The sequence below is a fragment of the Ascaphus truei genome, chromosome 7, assembly GCF_040206685.1.
Source record: "Ascaphus truei isolate aAscTru1 chromosome 7, aAscTru1.hap1, whole genome shotgun sequence".
In the NCBI taxonomy this organism is placed as follows: domain Eukaryota; kingdom Metazoa; phylum Chordata; class Amphibia; order Anura; family Ascaphidae; genus Ascaphus; species Ascaphus truei.
Genome location: NC_134489.1, coordinates 41,189,878 through 41,211,176, shown reverse-complemented (window position 1 = coordinate 41,211,176; position 21,299 = coordinate 41,189,878). Strand labels below are relative to the sequence as shown.

The 21,299-nt window shown below is 51.3% G+C and overlaps 1 protein-coding gene and 1 long non-coding RNA gene across 2 annotated transcripts in view; one reads left to right on the top strand and one right to left on the bottom strand.

Moving 5' to 3' along the window:
• Positions 1 to 21,299, top strand: part of LOC142499090 (uncharacterized) — a 61,000-nt gene that overhangs the window by 19,280 nt on the left and 20,421 nt on the right. The window contains exon 2 of the long non-coding RNA XR_012802616.1: positions 19,457 to 19,545. This is a non-coding gene — a long non-coding RNA (uncharacterized LOC142499090). The remainder of the gene's footprint in view (positions 1 to 19,456; positions 19,546 to 21,299) is intronic.
• KCNN3 (potassium calcium-activated channel subfamily N member 3) overlaps positions 1 to 21,299 on the bottom strand; it is a 62,819-nt gene that overhangs the window by 23,579 nt on the left and 17,941 nt on the right. The window contains exons 2-3 of the mRNA XM_075607925.1: positions 15,013 to 15,108; positions 419 to 837 (exon numbers count right to left, since the gene is read on the bottom strand). Coding sequence (XP_075464040.1) covers positions 419 to 837; positions 15,013 to 15,108 — 515 coding nt within the window. The remainder of the gene's footprint in view (positions 1 to 418; positions 838 to 15,012; positions 15,109 to 21,299) is intronic.

Genomic DNA, 21,299 nt, shown 5'->3' with positions numbered 1-21,299 from the left:
TTTTGGGATGTCTCCCTGCTCCGGGAGGTGTCCTGTGGCATAGAACCACTCGGTAAATACGATGCTATGTCCTACCCAGTAAAAACCATTATAATGCACATATTCAGCTGCCCCGGAACACCACACACTCAACCAATCCCTTCTCAGAGGAGCTTACACTCTAACTAACCACGTCTCTCCCCGAGAGACAGGGAGATGAGAAGAGTTGTACAGGGTCACATAGAGGTGGCATTGGTTGTCCCACTTCAAAGGTAAGTGCCTTAACCCCTTGGCTCCCAGCCGGCCCATCTTAACTGCTGTTCCCACCAACAGCAGAGGGGGCTATCTTCTCCGCTGCTGCTTACTCTCTACGAGCACTGTACCCCGGTCATGTCTCCATGTCGCACCCGGTTCCCTCCCTACCGATCCCCCTCCTCACCTCTCGCACACTCGGACGGTCCAGGCCGCAATAATCCACAGAGAGATGCTGAAGACCAGCAGCACGGTCCCCGGGCAGATGGTCATCAGCGTCTTCATGACAAAGCGCGTGTTGAAGTTGATCTTGTTGAGCGCCCCGATGCTGCGGGACGAGGCGTCCGTGAAAAGCTTGCTGTGCAGGAGCATGACCCGGGCGATCAAATAGAGCCGCAGGAACATGGGGATGGAGAGGATGATGTCCACGTCGGCCTCCGCCTGGGACGGCGTGTAGGAGAAGGCCAGGCGAGCGTTCCAGAAGAACTTGTACTCGCCGGGGATGGGGTGAATGGCGCAGATCAGCAGCTCCAGGCTGATGTAGAAGATCCGCTCGTAAGTCATAGCTATCCGCCAGTCGTCCGCACCGTTGTCGATGATGAAGAGCTGGGGAAGGGTTTCAAAGAGAGGTCAGCATGGAATACTGTCTCATAGCATCGGTGATACAATACAGAGGGACATCGGTGATACAATACAGAGGGACATCAGAGATACAATACAGAGGGACAGCGGTGATACATACAGTACAGAGGAATATCAGAGATACAATACATAGGGACATCATTGATACAATACAGAGGGACATCAGTGATACAATACAGAGGGATACATCAGAGATACAATACATAGGGACATCAGTGATACAATACAGAGGGATATCAGAGATACAATACAGAGGGATATCAGTGATACAATACAGAGGGATATCAGTGATACAATACAGAGGGACATCAGTGATACAATACATAGGGATATCAGTGATACAATACAGAGGGACATCAGTGATACAATACATAGGGATATCAGTCATACAATACAGAGGCTGAAGAGAAGGAACCCTCATAAAGGGGGTACTATGTGATGCTATGATTTACCTGCCAAGTCTGAACCTGTGTGCAATTATTTCAGTCAAATAGCCAATATCACAAGATAACCCGCACTGTTCTTTTGTGAGCTAAGTTTTGTAAGAGCGATGTTTAGGTTCAATGAATGTCGTTATTATAAGAAGAAAAATGAAGTTTGAAGCATTCTAGAATCTCGCACAGCCGCCAAAACTGTGTGCCGTTACAGCCGCCAAAACTGTGTGCCGTTACAGCCGCCAAAACTGTGTGCCGTTACAGCCGCCAAAACTGTGTCCCGTTACAGCCGCCAAAACTGTGTGCCGTTACAGCCGCCAAAACTGTGTGCCGTTACAGCCGCCAAAACTGTGTGCCGTTACAGCCGCCAAAACTGTGTCCCGTTACAGCCGCCAAAACTGTGTGCCGTTACAGCCGCCAAAACTGTGTGCCGTTACAGCCGCCAAAACTGTGTGCCGTTACAGCCGCCAAAACTGTGACACGTTACAGCCGCCAAAACTGTGTGCCGTTACAGCCGCCAAAACTGTGACACGTTACAGCCGCCAAAACTGTGTGCCGTTACAGCCGCCAAAACTGTGACACGTTACAGCCGCCAAAACTGTGTGCCGTTACAGCCGCCAAAACTGTGACACGTTACAGCCGCCAAAACTGTGTGCCGTTACAGCCGCCAAAACTGTGACACGTTACAGCCGCCAAAACTGTGTGACGTTACAGCCGCCAAAACTGTGTGCCGTTACAGCCGCCAAGACTGTGTGCCGTTACAGCCGCCAAAACTGTGACACGTTACAGCCGCCAAAACTGTGTGACGTTACAGCCGCCAAAACTATGTGACGTTACAGCCGCCAAAACTATGTGACGTTACAGCCGCCAAAACTGTGTGCCATTACAGCCGCCAAAACTGTGACACGTTACAGCCGCCAAAACTGTGTGCCGTTACAGCCGCCAAAACTGTGTGCCGTTACAGCCGCCAACACTGTGTGACGTTACAGCCGCCAAAACTGTGTGCCGTTACAGCCGCCAAAACTGTGTGCCGTTACAGCCGCCAAAACTGTGTGCCGTTACAGCCACCAAAACTGTGTGCCGTTACAGCCGCCATAACTGTGTGCCGTTACAGCCGCCATAACTGTGTGCCGTTACAGCCGCCAAAACTGTGTGCCGTTACTGCCGCCATAACTGTGTGCCGTTACAGCCGCCATAACTGTGTGCCGTTACAGCCGCCAAAACTGTGTGCCGTTACTGCCGCCATAACTGTGTGCCATTACAGCCGCCATAACTGTGTGCCGTTACTGCCGCCATAACTGTGTGCCGTTACAGCCGCCATAACAGTGTGCCGTTACAGCCGCCATAACTGTGTGACGTTACAGCCGCCATAACTGTGTGCCGTTACAGCCGCCATAACTGTGTGCCAATACAGCCCGCCATAACTGTGTGCCAATACAGCCGCCATAACTGTGTGCCATTACAGCCGCCATAACTGTGTGCCGTTACAGCCGCCATAACTGTGTGCCGTTACAGCCGCCATAACTGTGTGCCAATACAGCCGCCATAACTGTGTGCCATTACAGCCGCCATAACTGTGTGCCGTTACAGCCGCCATAACTGTGTGCCATTACAGCCGCCATAACTGTGTGCCAATACAGCCGCCATAACTGTGTGCCGTTACAGCCGCCATAACTGTGTGCCAATACAGCCGCCATAACTGTGTGCCATTACAGCCGCCATAACTGTGTGCCGTTACAGCCGCCATAACTGTGTGCCAATACAGCCGCCATAACTGTGTGCCATTACAGCCGCCATAACTGTGTGCCGTTACAGCCGCCATAACTGTGTGCCATTACAGCCGCCATAACTGTGTGCCAATACAGCCGCCATAACTGTGTGCCGTTACTGCCGCCATAACTGTGTGCCGTTACTGCCGCCATAACTGTGTGCCGTTACAGCCGCCAAAACTGTGTGCCATTACAGCCGCCATAACTGTGTGCCAATACAGCCGCCATAACTGTGTGCCGTTACAGCCGCCATAACTGTGTGCCATTACTGCCGCCATAACTGTGTGCCGTTACTGCCGCCATAACTGTGTGCCGTTACTGCCGCCATAACTGTGTGCCATTACTGCCGCCATAACTGTGTGCCAATACAGCCCGCCATAACTGTGTGCCGTTACAGCCGCCAAAACTGTGTGCCATTACAGCCGCCATAACTGTGTGCCAATACAGCCGCCATAACTGTGTGCCGTTACAGCCGCCATAACTGTGTGCCATTACTGCCGCCATAACTGTGTGCCGTTACTGCCGCCATAACTGTGTGCCGTTACTGCCGCCATAACTGTGTGCCGTTACAGCCGCCATAACTGTGTGACGTTACAGCCGCCAAAACTGTGTGCCGTTACAGCCGCCATAACTGTGTGCCGTTACAGCCGCCATAACTGTGTGCCGTTACAGCCGCCAAAACTGTGTGCCGTTACAGCCGCCATAACTGTGTGCCGTTACAGCCGCCATAACTGTGTGCCGTTACTGCCGCCATAACTGTGTGCCGTTACAGCCGCCAAAACTGTGTGCCGTTACAGCCGCCAAAACTGTGTGCCTTTACAGCCGCCATAACTGTGTGCCGTTACAGCCGCCATAACTGTGTGCCATTACAGCCGCCATAACTGTGTGCCGTTACTGCCGCCATAACTGTGTGCCAATACAGCCGCCATAACTGTGTGCCAATACAGCCCGCCATAACTGTGTGCCGTTACAGCCGCCATAACTGTGTGCCGTTACAGCCGCCATAACTGTGTGCCGTTACTGCCGCCATAACTGTGTGCCGTTACAGCCGCCAAAACTGTGTGCCATTACAGCCGCCATAACTGTGTGCCAATACAGCCCGCCATAACTGTGTGCCGTTACTGCCGCCATAACTGTGTGCCGTTACAGCCGCCATAACTGTGTGCCGTTACAGCCACCAAAACTGTGTGCCGCTACAGCCGCCAAAACTGTGTGCCGTTACAGCCACCAAAACTGTGTGCCATTACAGCCACTGTTTCAAATGCAGACAGACAATGACTTTTTTTTACTACATGAAATGTCCTTTTCTGAGCCCAAACCCACTATCTGCAGCACTCAGGCACCAAACCCGGAATACCGGCCTGGGACCCGGTGACTTCCATCTTTATTTCTGCTCAGTGACGATCCTCTCTGTTTAAATATGGAAGACTTCTCATATCTGACAATGACAGTGGAAGTAATGCACGGGTAGCAAGCCACATGTAGGCGAAAACAACCGCAGTTTATTAAATGATGAAACATATAAAGTTGGTGATGGACAGAACGTGTGGTTATAACTCAGGGGAGTTCTCTCATATAGTTCCTGGAGGAGCGGTGGGACAGCGGACCCAGGGGAAAAAAGCATCAGCAACTCACTGGGGAAGTGAAAAAATAAATAAGGTTTTCTCATGTGCAGCTTTTTTGTGTATACCCTGTCACCCAAATAAAGGGTTCTTACATCCAGCGCCACCGCTGCGTATGGTGTGGTCGTGATGCACATCCCAAAATAAAAGGTCAGCACAGCAGGTGTGAACAAGCCGACAGAAACCGTATCATTTGTATTGTAATATATCGGACATAATGACATGCATACTTAATATTACTTAATGCACCATTTACAGTGCACTGCAGTGCCAGCCTGATACTGCACCTGGGGGGGGGGGGGGGGGTGTAACATTTACAGTGCACTGCAGTGCCGGCCTGATACTGCACCTGGGGGGGGGGGGGGGGTGTAACATTTACAGTGCACTGCAGTGCCGGCCTGATACTGCACCTGGGGGGGTGTAACATTTACAGTGCACTGCAGTGCCGGCCTGATACTGCACCTGGGGGGGGGGGGGGGGGGGCTGTAACATTTACAGTGCACTGCAGTGCCGGCCTGATACTGCACCTGAGGGGGTAACATTTGCAGTGCTGGCCTGATACTGCACCTGGGGGGGTAACATTTGCAGTGCTGGTCTGATACTGCACCTGGGGGGGTAACATTTGCAGTGCTGGCCTGATACTGCACCTGGGGGGGTAACATTTGCAGTACCGGCCTGATACTGCACCTGGGGGGGTAACATTTGCAGTACCGGCCCGATACTGCACCTGGGGGGGGTAACATTTGCAGTACCGGCCCGATACTGCACCTGGGGGGGGTAACATTTGCAGTGCATGAACAGGCCCAGAGTGCAGTCTAGGAATCCGATCTTTACTACATCGTGTTGCATACCGGGGATACCTCGTGCCTCCATTAATCAGGCCAATGTACACCAGGTAACCCCGACTCCAGTAATGTAACTAACGAGCTGCACAGGTGCACGACGCTCTGCGCGACATTACAGGGCAGTTTTGTTAGAGGAGCGATCACGCGGGACAGGAATCTCTACGGCCGTCGGGCAGATTCGGTAAAGCCATTTTCTTCTTATCTCATTCCGTTAAATAGCACTTGAAGCAGGGGTGAGCAACTCCAGTCCTGAAGGGCCGCCAACAGGTCAGGTTTTCAGGATATCCCTGCTTCAGCACAGGTGGCTCAGTCAGTCCTTGATTCAGCACAGGTGGCTCAGTCTTGGACTGAGCCACTGATTGAGCCACCTGTGCTGAAGCAGGGATATGCTAGAATTTATAGGGTTGCCAGGTGTCCAGTATTGAACCGGACTGTCCTGTATTTAGACACTGTCCAGTTAAACAATTAGAGGTGATACTGGACCTGTATGTGTATACCGGTATTACCTCTCTGGGCGTGTATGTGTATACCGGTATTATCTCTCTAGGCATGTATGTGTATACCGGTATTACCTCTCTGGGCGTGTACGTGTATACCGGTATTACCTCTCTGGGCGTGTACGTGTATACCGGTATTACCTCTCTGGGCGTGTATGTGTATACCGGTATTACCTCTCTGGGCGTGTATGTGTATACCGGTATTACCTCTCTGGGCGTGTATGTGTATACCGGTATTACCTCTCTGGGCGTGTATGTGTATACCGGTATTACCTCTCTGCGTGTGTATGTGTATACCGGTATTACCTCTCTGGGCGTGTATGTGTATACCGGTATTACCTCTCTGGGCGTGTATGTGTATACCGGTATTATCTCTCTGGGCTTGTATGTGTATACCGGTATTACCTCTCTGGGCGTGTATGTGTATACCGGTATTACCTCTCTGGGCGTGTATGTGTATACCGGTATTACCTCTCTGGGCGTGTATGTGTATACCGGTATTACCTCTCTGGGCGTGTATGTGTATACCGGTATTACCTCTCTGGGCGTGTATGTGTATACCGGTATTACCTCTCTGGGCGTGTATGTGTATACCGGTATTACCTCTCTGGGCGTGTATGTGTATACCGGTATTACCTCTCTGGGCGTGTATGTGTATACCGGTATTACCTCTCTGGGCGTGTATGTGTATACCGGTATTACCTCTCTGGGCGTGTATGTGTATACCGGTATTACCTCTCTGGGCGTGTATGTGTATACCGGTATTACCTCTCTGGGCGTGTATGTGTATACCGGTATTACCTCTCTGGGCGTGTATGTGTATACCGGTATTACCTCTCTGGGCGTGTATGTGTATACCGGTATTACCTCTCTAGGCGTGTATGTGTATACCTGTATTACCTCTCTGGGCGTGTATGTGTATACCGGTATTACCTCTCCGGGCGTGTATGTGTATACCGGTATTACCTTTCTGGGCGTGTATGTGTATACCGGTATTACCTCTCTGGGCGTGTATGTGTATACCGGTATTACCTCTCTGGGTGTGTATGTGTGTACCGGTATTACCTCTCTGGGTGTGTATGTGTATACCGGTATTACCTCTCTGGACGTGTATGTGTATACCGGTATTACCTTTCTGGGTGTGTATGTGTATACCGGTATTTCCTCTCTGGGCGTGTATGTGTATACCGGTATTACCTCTCTGGGCGTGTATGTGTATACAGGTATTACCTCTCCGGTCGTGTATGTGTATACCGGTATTACCTCTCTGGGCGTGTATGTATATACCGGTATTACCTCTCTGGACGTGTATGTATATACCGGTATTACCTCTCTGGGCGTGTATGTGTATACCGGTATAACCTCTCTGGACGTGTATGTGTATACCGGTATTACCTCTCTGGGCGTGTATGTGTATACCGGTATTTCCTCTCTGGGCGTGTATGTGTATACCGGTATTACCTCTCTGGGCGTGTATGTGTATACTGGTATTACCTCTCTGCACATGTATGTATATACCTATATTATCTCTCTGGACATAGTGACCTGACCGGCTTAGGGGTCAGCGGGATTTCCCCGAGCAGGGAAAGAGCAGGGCTGTCGCTGGGGGGCTGGGCAGCTTCCATCCTCATTGGCTGCTGCTGGGTAATGCAGCCAATCAGGAGGAGGTGTCAGGAGCCGGGAGGTGGAACCAAGGAGAGGAGGAAACAGCATGGAGCAGAGAGGTGTGTGTGTATCTCTCGAGTGTGTGTCTCTCGAGCGCGTCGCAACTTTCACTATTGTGTCCAGTATTTTTGGAATAGCCACCTGGCACCCTACCTGAAAACCTGACCTGTTGGTGGCCCTTGAGTACTGGAGTTGGCCGCCCCTGGTCTAGATTAAGATTCCTGCACAGGAGCAGACAGAGCAGAGTGAATAGTCAATCACAGAAACTCACACATGGAACAGGCGCAAGCAGAAATCAGGAAATAAATGGCTTTTGCTGCCAAATGTTCTTTCTTGGGAGAAAAAATAAAAAGTTCATTAACATGTGTAGCAGCTTCTGGTTGGGGTTACCATGGGAACTGCATCAAAGTCCAAGTCTGTCTAATCACGATTCCCCAGGGATCCGGGCCATGAACCGAGCATCTCTTACTGGACAATTCCCTCCAAGTACAACTAATAGGAACAAGTGAGGCAGAGGAAACAGCCTGAGTTTGTGTGAGAGTATGTGTGTGTGTATGTGTGTGTGTGTATGTGTTTATGCATATATGTAGGCCATTTAACGCCTGCTTGTGCCAGGCCTGAGCCCGTGTAATGCCTGCATGTGCCAGGCCTGAGCCCATGTAACGCCTGCGTGTGCCAGGCCTGAGCCGGTGTAACGCCTGCGTGTGCCAGGACTGAGCCCATGTAATGCCTGCGTGTGCCAGGCCTGAGCCGGTGTAACGCCTGCGTGTGCCAGGACTGAGCCCGTGTAACGCCTGCGTGTGCCTGGCCTGAGCCCGTGTAACACCTGCGTGTGTCAGGCCTGAGCCCGTGTAACACCTGCGTGTGCCAGGCCTGAGCCCATGTAACGCCTGCGTGTGCCAGGCCTGAGCCCGTGCAACGTATGCGTGTGCCAGGCCTGAGCCCGTGTAACGTCTGCGTGTGCCAGGCCTGAGCCCATGTAACGCCTGCGTGTGCCAGGCCCGAGGCCATGCAATGTCTGCGTGTGCCAGGCCTGAGGCCATGTAGCGTCTGCCACACCTGAGGCCGTGTAGTGTCTGCGTGTGCCAAGCCTGAGCCCGTGTAACGTCTGCGTGTGCCAGGCCCGAGACCGTGTAGCGTCTGTGTGTGCCACACCTGAGGCCATGTAGCGTCTGTGTGTGCCACGCCTGAGGCCGTGTAGTGTCTGCGTGTGCCATGTCTGAGGCCGTGTAGCGTCTGCGTGTGCCATGCCTGAGGCCGTGTAGTGTCTGCGTATGCCAATTCAGCACCAAATAGAAGGACAGCCTTTCTTGTTGTTGATAAGCCACATGGATGGGGCTGTAAGCGATTTTCCAGCTTAGCACTGCTTGGCACAAATATCCCTAAGGCCCATATTTACTAAATGGAGTAGCCAACTCCAATGCTCAAGGGCCACCAACAGGTCAGGTTTTCAGGATATCCCTACTTCAGCACAGGTGGCTCTATCCGTGGCTCAGTCGAAGACGGCGCCCCCTGTGCTATTCTGTCACAAACCCTCCAGACACCCTTTTACCATTGTAGTGGAAGGTGTCTCATAAGAACCACTTGGTGAATACGCCCCTAAAAGTGTTAGGATGGGGTAATCGGGGCATCACAATTACAGCCTTTCCAGGATAGAGGCACAAGCAACTCATTACAAACCAATACGTAGCGGTCCTCTCTGCAGCTGTGGGGTTAAACGGGCAGCTCCTGCTTTGCCCGGTCCGGGTACGTGGTCGGAGAAAGAATTTGTACGTGGCTGGACGCCCCCGTGGGCAGAACCTGTTCCGCTCGCTGGGCATTAAACAAGCCATTTAAGAAATGACTCCCATTCTGCCGCGTCTCCGGTTAGCGTTATTTATGGGTTTATTCCGGCTTAGTCAACATTTAGAAAAGGAAAAAAGAAAGAAGAAGCTAAAAAGATCATATCGCTGAATTATCCAGAAAGGCAAATGAAAAAAATGATTCTACTTTTCTTACGAAGTCGTTAATACTGCCAGAAATGCAACATTAACAGTACGGTAACGCAGCGAAATACCTGTGGGAAATGCTGTGTTTGACGCTCTCTGCGTCCGAGCAGTGGGTTTGTGTGCCCGTGGGAAACGCCCTGTTTTAGGCTCTCTGGGAATGCAACCCATGCTCACCCACTACAAAGGCAGGGACATGGCCACTAGACTAACACTTTGGCAAAGTAGCCATGCACACTGATATTATCGCACCTCCACTTCCTCTTCTCACAATGACAGGAAGGCTCCGACGCCCATCCCACAGCGCACACTGCGGAGAGAGGAACCGCGCTCCCCCATGCCGTATATATATCAGGGGGAAGAATTCTTCCATCATTCGGTGTGCGATAAAGGGGATAATGTCCCTTCTGGTGCTATACGCTTTCACAGACCCACCTCGAATCTCCCAGCCCAAAACCTTCAACGTATAAAAGTGCTCCCCCCCCCCCCCAATTCACACGCACGAGAAGTACCGGGCGCCAGGGAACGGAACGCCCTCCCCATGCCCATCACAAACATCACAAACCGTCCCACTTTTAGAAACCGGCTCAAGCCTCGCCTCCGTGAAATCGCCGTCCCGAACCCCGATTGATTCTGCGCTCCACCTTTTGGAGTTTTTAAAAAGCGCGCAGGAGCTGGTCCTGCGCATGCGCTCAGCAGGACATGGAGAGAGGCAGATAGATCCGCGGCGGTATTGTATATAGGGTGTTGGCCTGCAAAGATAAAGGGGCTTACTCACTAAACTGTGATCGTGGCAATCGGGGGCGCTGCCAAATGGAAACTCCCATTGTTTCCATGCAATAGTGCCCCGATGGGCACTATCGCAGTTTAATGAATGGGAAGCCCGTTGCCACAGCTGTGTTACGGCTCCGGTGTCTGCAGGGCTGGTTTTGTTTCCTGAACACTTTCAGAACAATCCAATACTGAAAGTAGATGGAGGCGTTTGTTGAAAAGCTGTGGTATTGTGTTTGATCGCGGGGCGTTCATCGCTTTGTCAAAAACAACAGAAGGTTTTGAAACACCCCCCCCCCCACACCTTTGTTGCCGGGGGAGTCAGCGGTGATAATCGTGCGCGGACTCATCTGGCAGCGCAGGGGTTAAGATAAATTGTGTTGACATCCCTGCTTCAGCACAGGTGATACAGTCGAAGACAGAGCCACTGATTGAGCCACCTGTGCTGAAGCAGGGATGTCCTGAAAACCTGACCTGTTGCTGGCCTTTGAAGACTGGAGTTGGCCCCTCCTATTCTAGAGGATAATTCATTCATGTGCAGCTTCAGCACAGAATCTCCCTCTAACGTCACAGGGGGTCTCCATGCGGTGTCACCCAATAACTAATGACCCCCGTACTTTGCAAATAAAAACCGGCACGAGCAACGTTGCGCGCGCCGCACACAAAAGCCTGTAAGGCAATGGGCCTGGGCATAGAGCACGCATGCGTGCACGTGTGCGACGGCGCAATCAATTTTTCGTGAGACAAATTTTTTTGATTTAACAGTCCGACGACCGGGTCACGTGAGCTGTTCAGCCAATGAGGGCGAAGTGCTCGCGTGATGTCACAGTCACGCCCTCCCGCCTTCATCCAATGAGTGCGAACCGCTCACGTGACGTCATGGGCATGCCCCCCCCCCCCCCTTCAGCCAATGAGAGCGAACCGCTCACGTGATGTCACGGGCATGCCCCCCGCCTTCAGCCAATGAGGGCGAACTGCTCACTTGATGTCACGGGCACGACCCCCGCCTTCAGCCAATGAGTGTGAACCACTCATGTGACGTCACTGCAAAGCGAAATACAACTTTTCTTGCGGCAACGGCAACGGGTGACGTCATTCGTCGCGTCGCCTTGCGCATACTATAAGCGCTGCCTAAATCAATTCTGTACTATGAGAAAACACTTGTAGCATTTTTTGTTTCTATAGCAACCATTTACAAGTCACACCCTCTTCTTCTTCTGAACAGACTCTGGCACACCCCTTTTTGAGCCCTGCCCTCTCTCTAGCAGTGCACCAATTGTATCTAGTGACTGCCTGGTAACAGGATCTTCCCCACAGAACTTTGCATCTTTGGTCTTCTTCTGCTGCACTGACAGACATTTAGTGAACCCCCGAGCCGAATTTTTGGCAATCGGTCACAGGAGAACAGATCGATCGGCAACGTAGCTAATTACTGATCATTGTGTGGATTGTATTAATGCACATATTAAAGGGAATTTTTTTTCTTTTTAACGGCAGCTGTAAAAGCACGCAAACGAACGCGTGACATCACGCGCGCATGCAGCACAGGCGATCCGTGGCCTGTGGGGTCTAGAGAAGGAGACGTGACCAAGAGCAGCTCCAATTCCATGTATGTGGCGTGGCCGTGACGTCACGTAAGCGGATCGCCCTCATTGGCTGAAGACGGGGGGCCAAAGGGCGTGCCCGTGATGTCACGTGAGCGATTCGGTTTGACCAGCTTCAAGAATTCGCGTCGCTCCCGTCGCGTCGCGCTTACTATAAGCGCACGCGACTGCGGCAATACATTTGTTTTGCCGCAACTACGCCATCGCAGGCACTATAAGCGCAGCCTTATTTTAAAAAAAATTAAAAAACCACTCATGTAGGAGGATATTGCTCGGTCTGCAGCTTTAAATGGGTGTTCAATAGGAAGAACAGACACAAAAAAGAAAAACTGGGATACACCGGCCCCAATATCTATTATTATGTTCAATAGAAAGCCACAAGCGATGTCCCAGCTTCCTATTATCCCGAGATCCGACTGCAACTATCTCTGAAACCGGCGTGACCCAGGGGATGAAAACAGCGCCACTGAATGCCAGGCAAAAGATTGCGCAAATTCATCTTTACAACTTTTATGAAGTACAACATCATATGTATCGTACGTGAGCAGGACAGGAAGCATCGCAATAAAGTGTATTATTAAGTTGATTACTTTATGGCAATCATTGCATTGAATGCATCTGACACTTGTGATGAATATTCTCTGTTAGCAGTGTCGCCATATTGGACACAATGTCATTACGAAACAACTTGCACCTTCTCGTCCCGTCCCGTCCCCGGAGGGGCATCATTTAGTGACCCCGTATTTATTGATTGAGGCGTGCCAGTTCTAGCTACGATCTTGATGTACTCTCGGATGCTGCCCAGCGTGCTGCTTTGCATTTTCAGAAAGGATGTTTTTTTCCTCCAACGTTGTTGGCTGAAATTGTTACTTAATCCGAACGACCTCGTTAACAGCGGAATGCGGGGCAATAGCAGTATGCTGAGCGGCAGGGCGGGGGTTAATAACGCTGCTATATTTAATGCTAAGTTATTATTATTTTATTATTATTATTAATGTTATATCACTTGTTTAAGGGTTGTTTATCTCATATGTTTTTGGGACATTCCAAGCAATATGTGGTATGTTCCTGCAACAAGGGTTTCAGGGCAAGACAGAGCACCTCTTGCACAAGGGGTGGGCAACTCCAGTCTTCAAGGACCACCAACAGGTCAGGTTTTCAGAATATCCCTGCTTCTGCACAGGTGGCTCAAACATTAGCTCCCTGCTTCAGCACAGGTGGCTCAATCAGTGGCTCAGTCAAAGACTGCACCACCTGTGCTGAAGCGGGGATATCCTGAAAACCTGACCTGTTGGGGGCCCTTGAGGACTGGAGTTGCCCACCCCTGGGTTGAGGGCAGGAGAGTGGACCGGGTGGGACCCTCAGTTTGCTTGCTCCACCTGTAGGTGAACACTGCAGTAGCAGGGGGGTTTGCAGCGCTAAGCTGAAGCAGTAATGTGAAATAGCAGAGGAAGCTGCAGGGCAAGGTTGAGGTGCTGTAAGGAGGCAAGTACACCCAGGGACGGTGAGACAGCAGGCAGAAGTTCAGTTGAGCAGCATGGTGACACAGACAGACATGACAAACAGTGTACTGCTATATATATAACAGGGCACAGCTGTGCAGGATCTTTCATAGCCCTTTAACTGTTACACTGGAGCCAAGCTTGTGTGTCACATGCAGACACGTCTGTCTCAACACCTGCCCAGAGAGGGGAACACAGGCATACCCAGGGCATGGAGTCCCCATCAAAGTCAGGCCAGGGGGTCTGAGCGCCAGGCATCTGGCTACTGTACATAGCAGGGTAATAATATCTGTGCAAAGCTGCCTTTTATTACAGGCTTACTACCAAGGCAGCCACCTCTGCGGTGGAATCCAGGCCGTGCGCTTACACAGATAGCAGGGGCCTTCGCGGGCGGGATCGAGGTGCAGTGATTGAGCTGCGTGTGAAGTTAAGTACGGGGGTAGGAAGGTGTCCCTAGGGCTGAGTTGGGGCACGATGAGAGCGCTGTGTGTGAGGGGTGAGTTCTGGAAGCCCTGCGGGTGCTGGAGCGCAGGCTGAGATGCAGCGACAGAGCTGAGTGTGTGGGGTTAAGTACTGGAACAGAAGTGCTGCAGGGTGACACTGAGGCATAGCTGTGTGTGGGGGCATCAGTACTAGAATAGCAGAGGGGCTGCAGCCTGGGTTTGAGGTGTAGTGAGCAAGCTGTGTATACGAGGTGAATTAGTATTGGAGTTACATGACCCAAAGGCACAGAGGGGGCAGAAGCACAGAAGGAGCAGAGGCAGAGAGGGGGCAGAGGCAGGGCACAGAAGCAGAGAGGGGGTGGGGGCAGAGAGGGAGCAGAGGCAGGGCACTGAGGCAGAGGGGGCAGAAGCAGGGCAGAGGGGGCAGAGGCAGAGAGGAAGCAGAGGGCGCAGAGGCAGAGAGAGGGCAGAGAGGGGGCAGAGGCAGGTCACAAAGGCAGAGAGGGGGCAGAGGGGCAGAGGCAGGGCACAGAGACAGAGAGGGGGGAGAGGCAGGGCACAGAGGCAGAGAGGGGGCAGGGCACAGAGGCAGAGAGGGGGCAGAGGCAGAGAGGTAGTGAGGCATTGGCTACAGAGAAAGAGAGGTGCAGAAGCAAAGCTATGTTTCTCGATGTCCCTTTAGCCTCTATAACATCCCCACTCTCACGCACCTCCGTGTGCCCTGTAATTCCACATTTGCGCCTCCCCCTGTATCACTGTATCACAGATTCCCTCTGCTCCGTGCAGGGCTGAAGTGAGCAGCCGCTTGGCCTTCATGCTCACCATGGTAACGTACAAGATTAGTTTGTCACAGCAATCCCCGCTCACAGACACAAAAGTAATAATAATATATTGTATTTATATGTAACACCTTTCAGCCCTTCTGCCCTCTACAGCAAGAGCCATTACTGGTTCACACGCAGCCACCTGCCAGGTGGAGCCCCCAATCAGGTCTGGCCTTACCTGCACCTCTCGCCCGTGGTACGCGATGATCAGTCCCAGGAGGATGATGGACGATAAACTTATAAGGCATTTCAGGGCCAAGGAAAACATAGAATCCTGCAAGGCAAAAGGGAGCCAGTTAGAAAAGAGCTATGGCTAGCGCAGGGGTGGGGGACTCCAGTCCTCAAGGGCCACCAACAGGTCAGGTTTTCAGGATCTCTATGTTTTAGCACAGGTGGCTCAATCAGTGGCTCAGTCGAAGACTGAGCCACTGATTGAGCCACCTGTGCTGAAGCAGGTTCTTCATCTGAGCCACTGATTGAGCCACCTGTGCTGATGCAGGTTCTATATCTGAGCCACTGATTGAGCCACCTGTGCTGAAGCAGGTTCTTCATCTGAGCCACTGATTGAGCCACCTGTGCTGAAGCAGGTATATCCTGAAAACCTGACCTGTTGGGGTGGGGTCTTGAGGATTGGAGTTGCCCACCCCAGGGCTGACGTATTCTTTTAGTGTAAGCGTTCCCCTCTAATGCCCGTCCCAGTTTAGAACTACAATAAGCGCAGATCACTGGATACGGAGGACAGCATGGTATTTATGTGCTGACCCGCAATGACGCTAGCGGCCATTTGTATTTCCCGCAGGTGAATACTTCCTACACTGCGGGTGTCCAGGTGTTGGGAAGGGGAAGGTTGTGCTGAAAGAAGCAACCTTATATAGGAGGTGGGGTGATCCTGTCCTCAAGGGCCACTAACAGGTCAGGTTTTCGGGATATCCCTGCGTCGGCTCAGGTGGCTCAATCCGTGGCTCTGCCTTCGACTACACCACCTGTGCTGAAGCAGGGATATCCAGAAAACCTGACCTGTTGGTGGCCCTTGAGGACCGGAGTTGGCCGCCCCTGATATCGAGGCATTGGAACCCGAATTCATTGATTAAGAGGGATTGGGTTCACTTTTTTTTTAGTAAATGTTTATATTACGCACTTCATCGCCGGCTTCGCAGCGACAATATTAACCCATTCACTACCAGAGAGGCTAGCAATGCCGTGCGTTGAAGGCGCCTACGGGAGTGAAATGGCTAAAAAAAAATAAAAAAATGAGACCGGGCCGTTTCCAAGCGACGATTCGGGACATTTCATGCAGCAGCTGGAAGTGTCCGAGCAGAGGGCAGTTTTTAGGCGGCTGCGCCCGCTACACAGCTGCTGGTTACTAACTAAGGCCTCGGGAGACGGAGCGCATGACGTCCCGCGCGACTGTTCTAGAAGCGTTCCGTGGCATGCCGGGTTGCGCGATGGGGAGGCGTGGCCGTGATGTCACGTGAGCGGTCCGCCCTCATTGGCTGGACCGCGCATGTGACTCGGCCTTCGCACGGCAAAATCAAAACATTTTGTCTCGACGCGCATTGGCCGCCTCGTCGCTCCCCGTGCTCGCGCGCTCTATGGCCATGCGCATCGCCTTCCTGCCTTTTGTTTTCGGCGCGAGCGACGTAGATTGAGCCGCAGCTCTTACTGTGGCCGCGGCCTAAGGGGTCGATGTACTTAAAGCAATTTTGAAACAGAACCGGTGCATTTCCCCCCTGCACCTATGATTGCTCCTATTTTGCACCTTGGGGGGAGTCAGGAGGAGTTGGGGGGGATTACATGGTGCACAGATTATAATGAGATGTATCACATTCTGCGTCTCTGCCCCAGCTTGCACCTTGGGGAGAGTCAGTAGGGGGAGTTGGGGGGGAGTTACATGGTGCACAGATTATAATGAGATGTATCACATTCTGCGTCTCTGCCCCAGCTTGCACCTGGGGAGAGTCAGTAGGAGGAGTTGGGGGGAGTTACATGGTGCACAGATTATAATGAGATGTATCACATTCTGCATCTCTGTCCCAGCTTGCACCTTGGAGAGAGTCAGTAGGAGGAGTTGGGGGGAGTTACATGGTGCACAGATTATAATGAGATGTATCACAGTCTGCGTCTCTGTCCCAGCTTGCACCTTGGGGGGAGTCAGTAGGAGGAGTTGGGGGGAGTTACATGGTGCACAGATTATAATGAGATGTATCACAGTCTGTGTCTCTGTCCCAGCTTGCACCTTGGGGAGAGTCAGTAGGAGGAGTTGGGGGAGTTACATGGTGCACAGATTATAATGAGATGTATCACATTCTGCGTCTCTGTCCCAGCTTGCACCTTGGGGGGAGTCAGTAGGAGGAGTTGGGGGGAGTTACATGGTGCACAGATTATAATGAGATGTATCACATTCTGCGTCTCTGCCCCAGCTTGCACCTTGGGGGGAGTCAGTAGGAAGAGTTGGGGGGGAGTTACATGGTGCACAGATTATAATGAGATGTATCACATTCTGCGTCTCTGTCCCAGCTTGCACCTTGGGGGGAGTCAGTAGGAGGAGTTGGGGGGAGTTACATGGTGCACAGATTATAATGAGATGTATCACATTCTGCGTCTCTGTCCCAGCTTGCACCTTGGGGGGAGTCAGTAGGAGGAGTTGGGGGGAGTTACATGGTGCACAGATTATAATGAGATGTATCACATTCTGCGTCTCTGCCCCAGCTTGCACCTTGGGGGGAGTCAGTAGGAGGAGTTGGGGGGGAGTTACATGGTGCACAGATTATGAGATGTATCACATTCTGCGTCTCTGCCCCAGCTTGCACCTTGGGGAGAGTCAGTAGGAGGAGTTGGGGGGAGTTACATGGTGCACAGATTATAATGAGATGTATCACATTCTGCGTCTCTGCCCCAGCTTGCACCTTGGGGAGAGTCAGTAGGAAGAGTTGGGGGGGAGTTACATGGTGCACAGATTATAATGAGATGTATCACATTCTGCGTCTCTGCCCCAGCTTGCACCTTGGGGGGAGTCAGTAGGAGGAGTTGGGGGGGAGTTACATGGTGCACAGATTATGAGATGTATCACATTCTGCGTCTCTGCCCCAGCTTGCACCTTGGGGAGAGTCAGTAGGAGGAGTTGGGGGGAGTTACATGGTGCACATATTATAATGAGATGTATCACATTCTGCGTCCCTGCCCCATTCTTTTTCCATTCTATTTGCCCAAAAACATCCTCCCCATCTGAAGTGGCGTAAATCTAACATTCTGCATCACAACTGTTCTTACACACGTCGCAGCTCAGAGAAGTGCATCTAAACACACGTTTCTCTACGGTGATACATGGACATCTGAGTTTCTTAGTGTCTTATCTGCTTTTCTCCATGATTAGTAAGTGTCAGAGCGGCAGACATGAGCAGGACAGCTGCTGCCGCTGGCCTGTCAAGTTACGGAGCAAAGCGAGCTGGTCTGTTTCCATTCCTCGTAGCGTACAGTACTTACTGTAATCTACAATCACAAGAAACAGATCATTTCCTGCCATGAAAACAATTTGCCCACGGGCCAAAAATATCCGAACCCGTGGCCGCCGGGCAGGAGCAGGGAAGCAAATCTTACACATGGCACTTAACATCTTTGATGCAGCAGACGATTGCAATAAATGAGGGAATTCAGACACATCCAGTGAGCAGAGGTTATTGCTGCTATAAATTTTGTCTAGCTCCTTAATGAGGCAATCCCAGCAATATATAAACATGTGTTTGTGTTTAATAAACCAGCTCTGCAGTATTAGGCTGAGATCATGCTGAGTGCGAAGGCGCTGGCGCACGCGCGACAAACACAAGTGGCTAATCCCTATGCGTCCGCCCCTAGTGTGCGCGCACGATGGAGCGCGATGGCGGGACCGCGTTTTGAAAAGACAAAAAAATTTTTTTTGGATTTTTTGGGTTGGGCGCGGCGGTTCCAGAGGTCCCGCGCTCTTCCCCGGGGCGTTTAATGCCAGGGGACCGCACGAGGCCTCTGCAACCTCAAGTTACCGGGATTCAGTAGGCTTCTGGACGCGTCGCCATGGTAACGCGGCATCAAATGACGCTGGGGGGTCACGTGACGTCACATGACCTGCGGCGTCATTTGGCGCCAGGTCACAGGAAGGGGGGGGGGCGCGAGCGCTGGGGCTGGCAGACAGCACAGAAACTTTGCACAGCCCTCCCTGCCGTAGACTTATTTACTGCATTTCTGTGATTTATTATTCATCTCTTAATGCCATTTTCCATTAGTTTTAATACTCTGATCATCCTTTGATTTTCTACAGCAGGGTTTAGCCACCTCCCCAGAGGTGCAAAATCTTTGTAACACTTTCCTGTTTGGGATAATTTGTTACCAACATTCCCAGCAGTTTGAGGTGCAAACTGTAACAATAGAAAGTTACCTTATAAGAATACATTGTAGCTGCTGAGTTACACTGACTGAAGGATTGATTGAAACTGAACGGCAGCCATTTAGTGAACCCTGGGAAGCGGGATCTTTGCCGATCGATCACAGGAGAACAAATCGATTCGCAGCTTAGGTAATTACTTTTCAATACAGGTAATCAAAGGCGGCATGTATTAAAACAACATTTTTTTTGTTTGTTTTTTTTAAAGTGTTACTTGGATTGCCTCGGAGGCTGAGCGGAGGCTGAGCGGAGGCTGAGCGGAGGCTGAGCGGAGGCTGAGCATCGTACTACAATTCAGTGAGCTCAGTTTCAAAGGCAGTTAAGAAGAAGGGAGAATGAGAGACACGATACTGTCATTAGTTGCAATGCCCTTGCTGGACGGGAAAGTATTCAGCCGCCTTTGGAAGAAATATCACTTTTCTCCCTGTGCGGAGTACCCATCATCGTGATGTCCTGCCAATTCTGCTATTAGGAGCTGCAGTGCTTAGCAGGGGGTGGCAATAATTAATTGTGATTAGACAGTGCTTCTTTAGGACTTTGCACCATCAGCTTCACATTCCATTAACCCTTTGACTGCTAGGGAGTGAAGCCATAAACCCCTTATGTATAAACAGGGAAATCCTGGATTTTCTAAGTAAATCTAACGCGTTGCATTCACACAGTGCCACTAAAATTCCTTCCCATTGAAGGTGTCAAATTGTAAGATAAAATAGCACATACTGCCCACTTTTAACCATTGGAAGGATCTTATATTTGGGGAGCAATCCAAGAAAGGTAGGGCGTCTCTAAAGCTTGAGACCAAAGACCCCCAGTCCCAACATCTAATGGCTTGTAAACCCCCCTCAGACCAATGGGTTAGAGCAGGGGTGCGCAACTCCAGTCCTCAAGGGCCACCAACAGGTCAGGTTTTAAGGTTTTCAGTGCTTCAGCACAGGTGGCCCAGTCTTCGACTGATTGAGCCACCTTTGCTGACGCAGGGATATCTGTAAACCCTGATCTGTTGGTGGCCCTTGAGGACTGGAATTGGCCAGTCAACGACTGACCAAGTGATTAAGCCACCTGTGCTGAAGCAGAGATATCCTGAAAACCTGACCTGTTGGCGGCCCACGGGGACTGGAGTTGGCCCATCTCATGGTTAGAAGGAACCAGGAAGGGAACACCACACACAATCAGTATTTTAGCAATCACAGCAGTCTGCAGATTACAGCTTCTTCATCTCCGTGAAAGGTCATAGAAATATACGGCCAGGAGAATACGATGCACGAACTCCGACGTATAACACAACACTACACTAGCACTGAATCAAATACACAACCCTGTATATTAAAGGGCGTGCGCCTTAACACGATGTCACGTCTCTGGCAGGGCACTGAATCTTCCAGCTGTTCAGCTTGTTTCATTCCACGGGGGAAGTGTAACCCGCAAGGGTTCTCGGCATACAAGCCTTCCACCCTATAAAGTCCAAACCTTGCAGAGCACACTGGCACCGCTCACATACAACTCGGGCGGCAACCTATCTCAAAGGACGCTGCTTACCCCACGCAGCACGTGGCATGTCCACATCCACATCGTCTATTGTGATATTCCCTTCTCTCGTGTGAGTCACCGGAGAAATACAGATACCTTATCATCTTACACAGCTCAACTAAGTGGATGCAACCTTGAGTTATTACAAATGCTGCCAGATGCCTCAGTACACGCTCTGTATACTACACACATAGATATATTGGCCTGTGTTGTGTATTGCATGTTGTGTCTTTTCTTTTACCTCGGGAAATGTGCACAGTGTACATCTAGATACAAAGTATCTTAGTGTATGCATCAAGGGTGGGCAACTCCAGTCTCTAAGGGCCACCAACAGGTCAGGTTGTCAGGATATCCCTGCTTCAGCACAGGTGGCTCAAATGGGTTGGTCAGTCTTTGACTGGCCAACTCCAGTCCTCAAAGGCCACCATCAGGTTTTCAGGATAGCCCTGCTTCAGCACAAGTGGCTCAATCGGTGGCTCAGGCGAAGACTGAGCCACTGATTGAGCCACCTGTGCTGAAGCGGG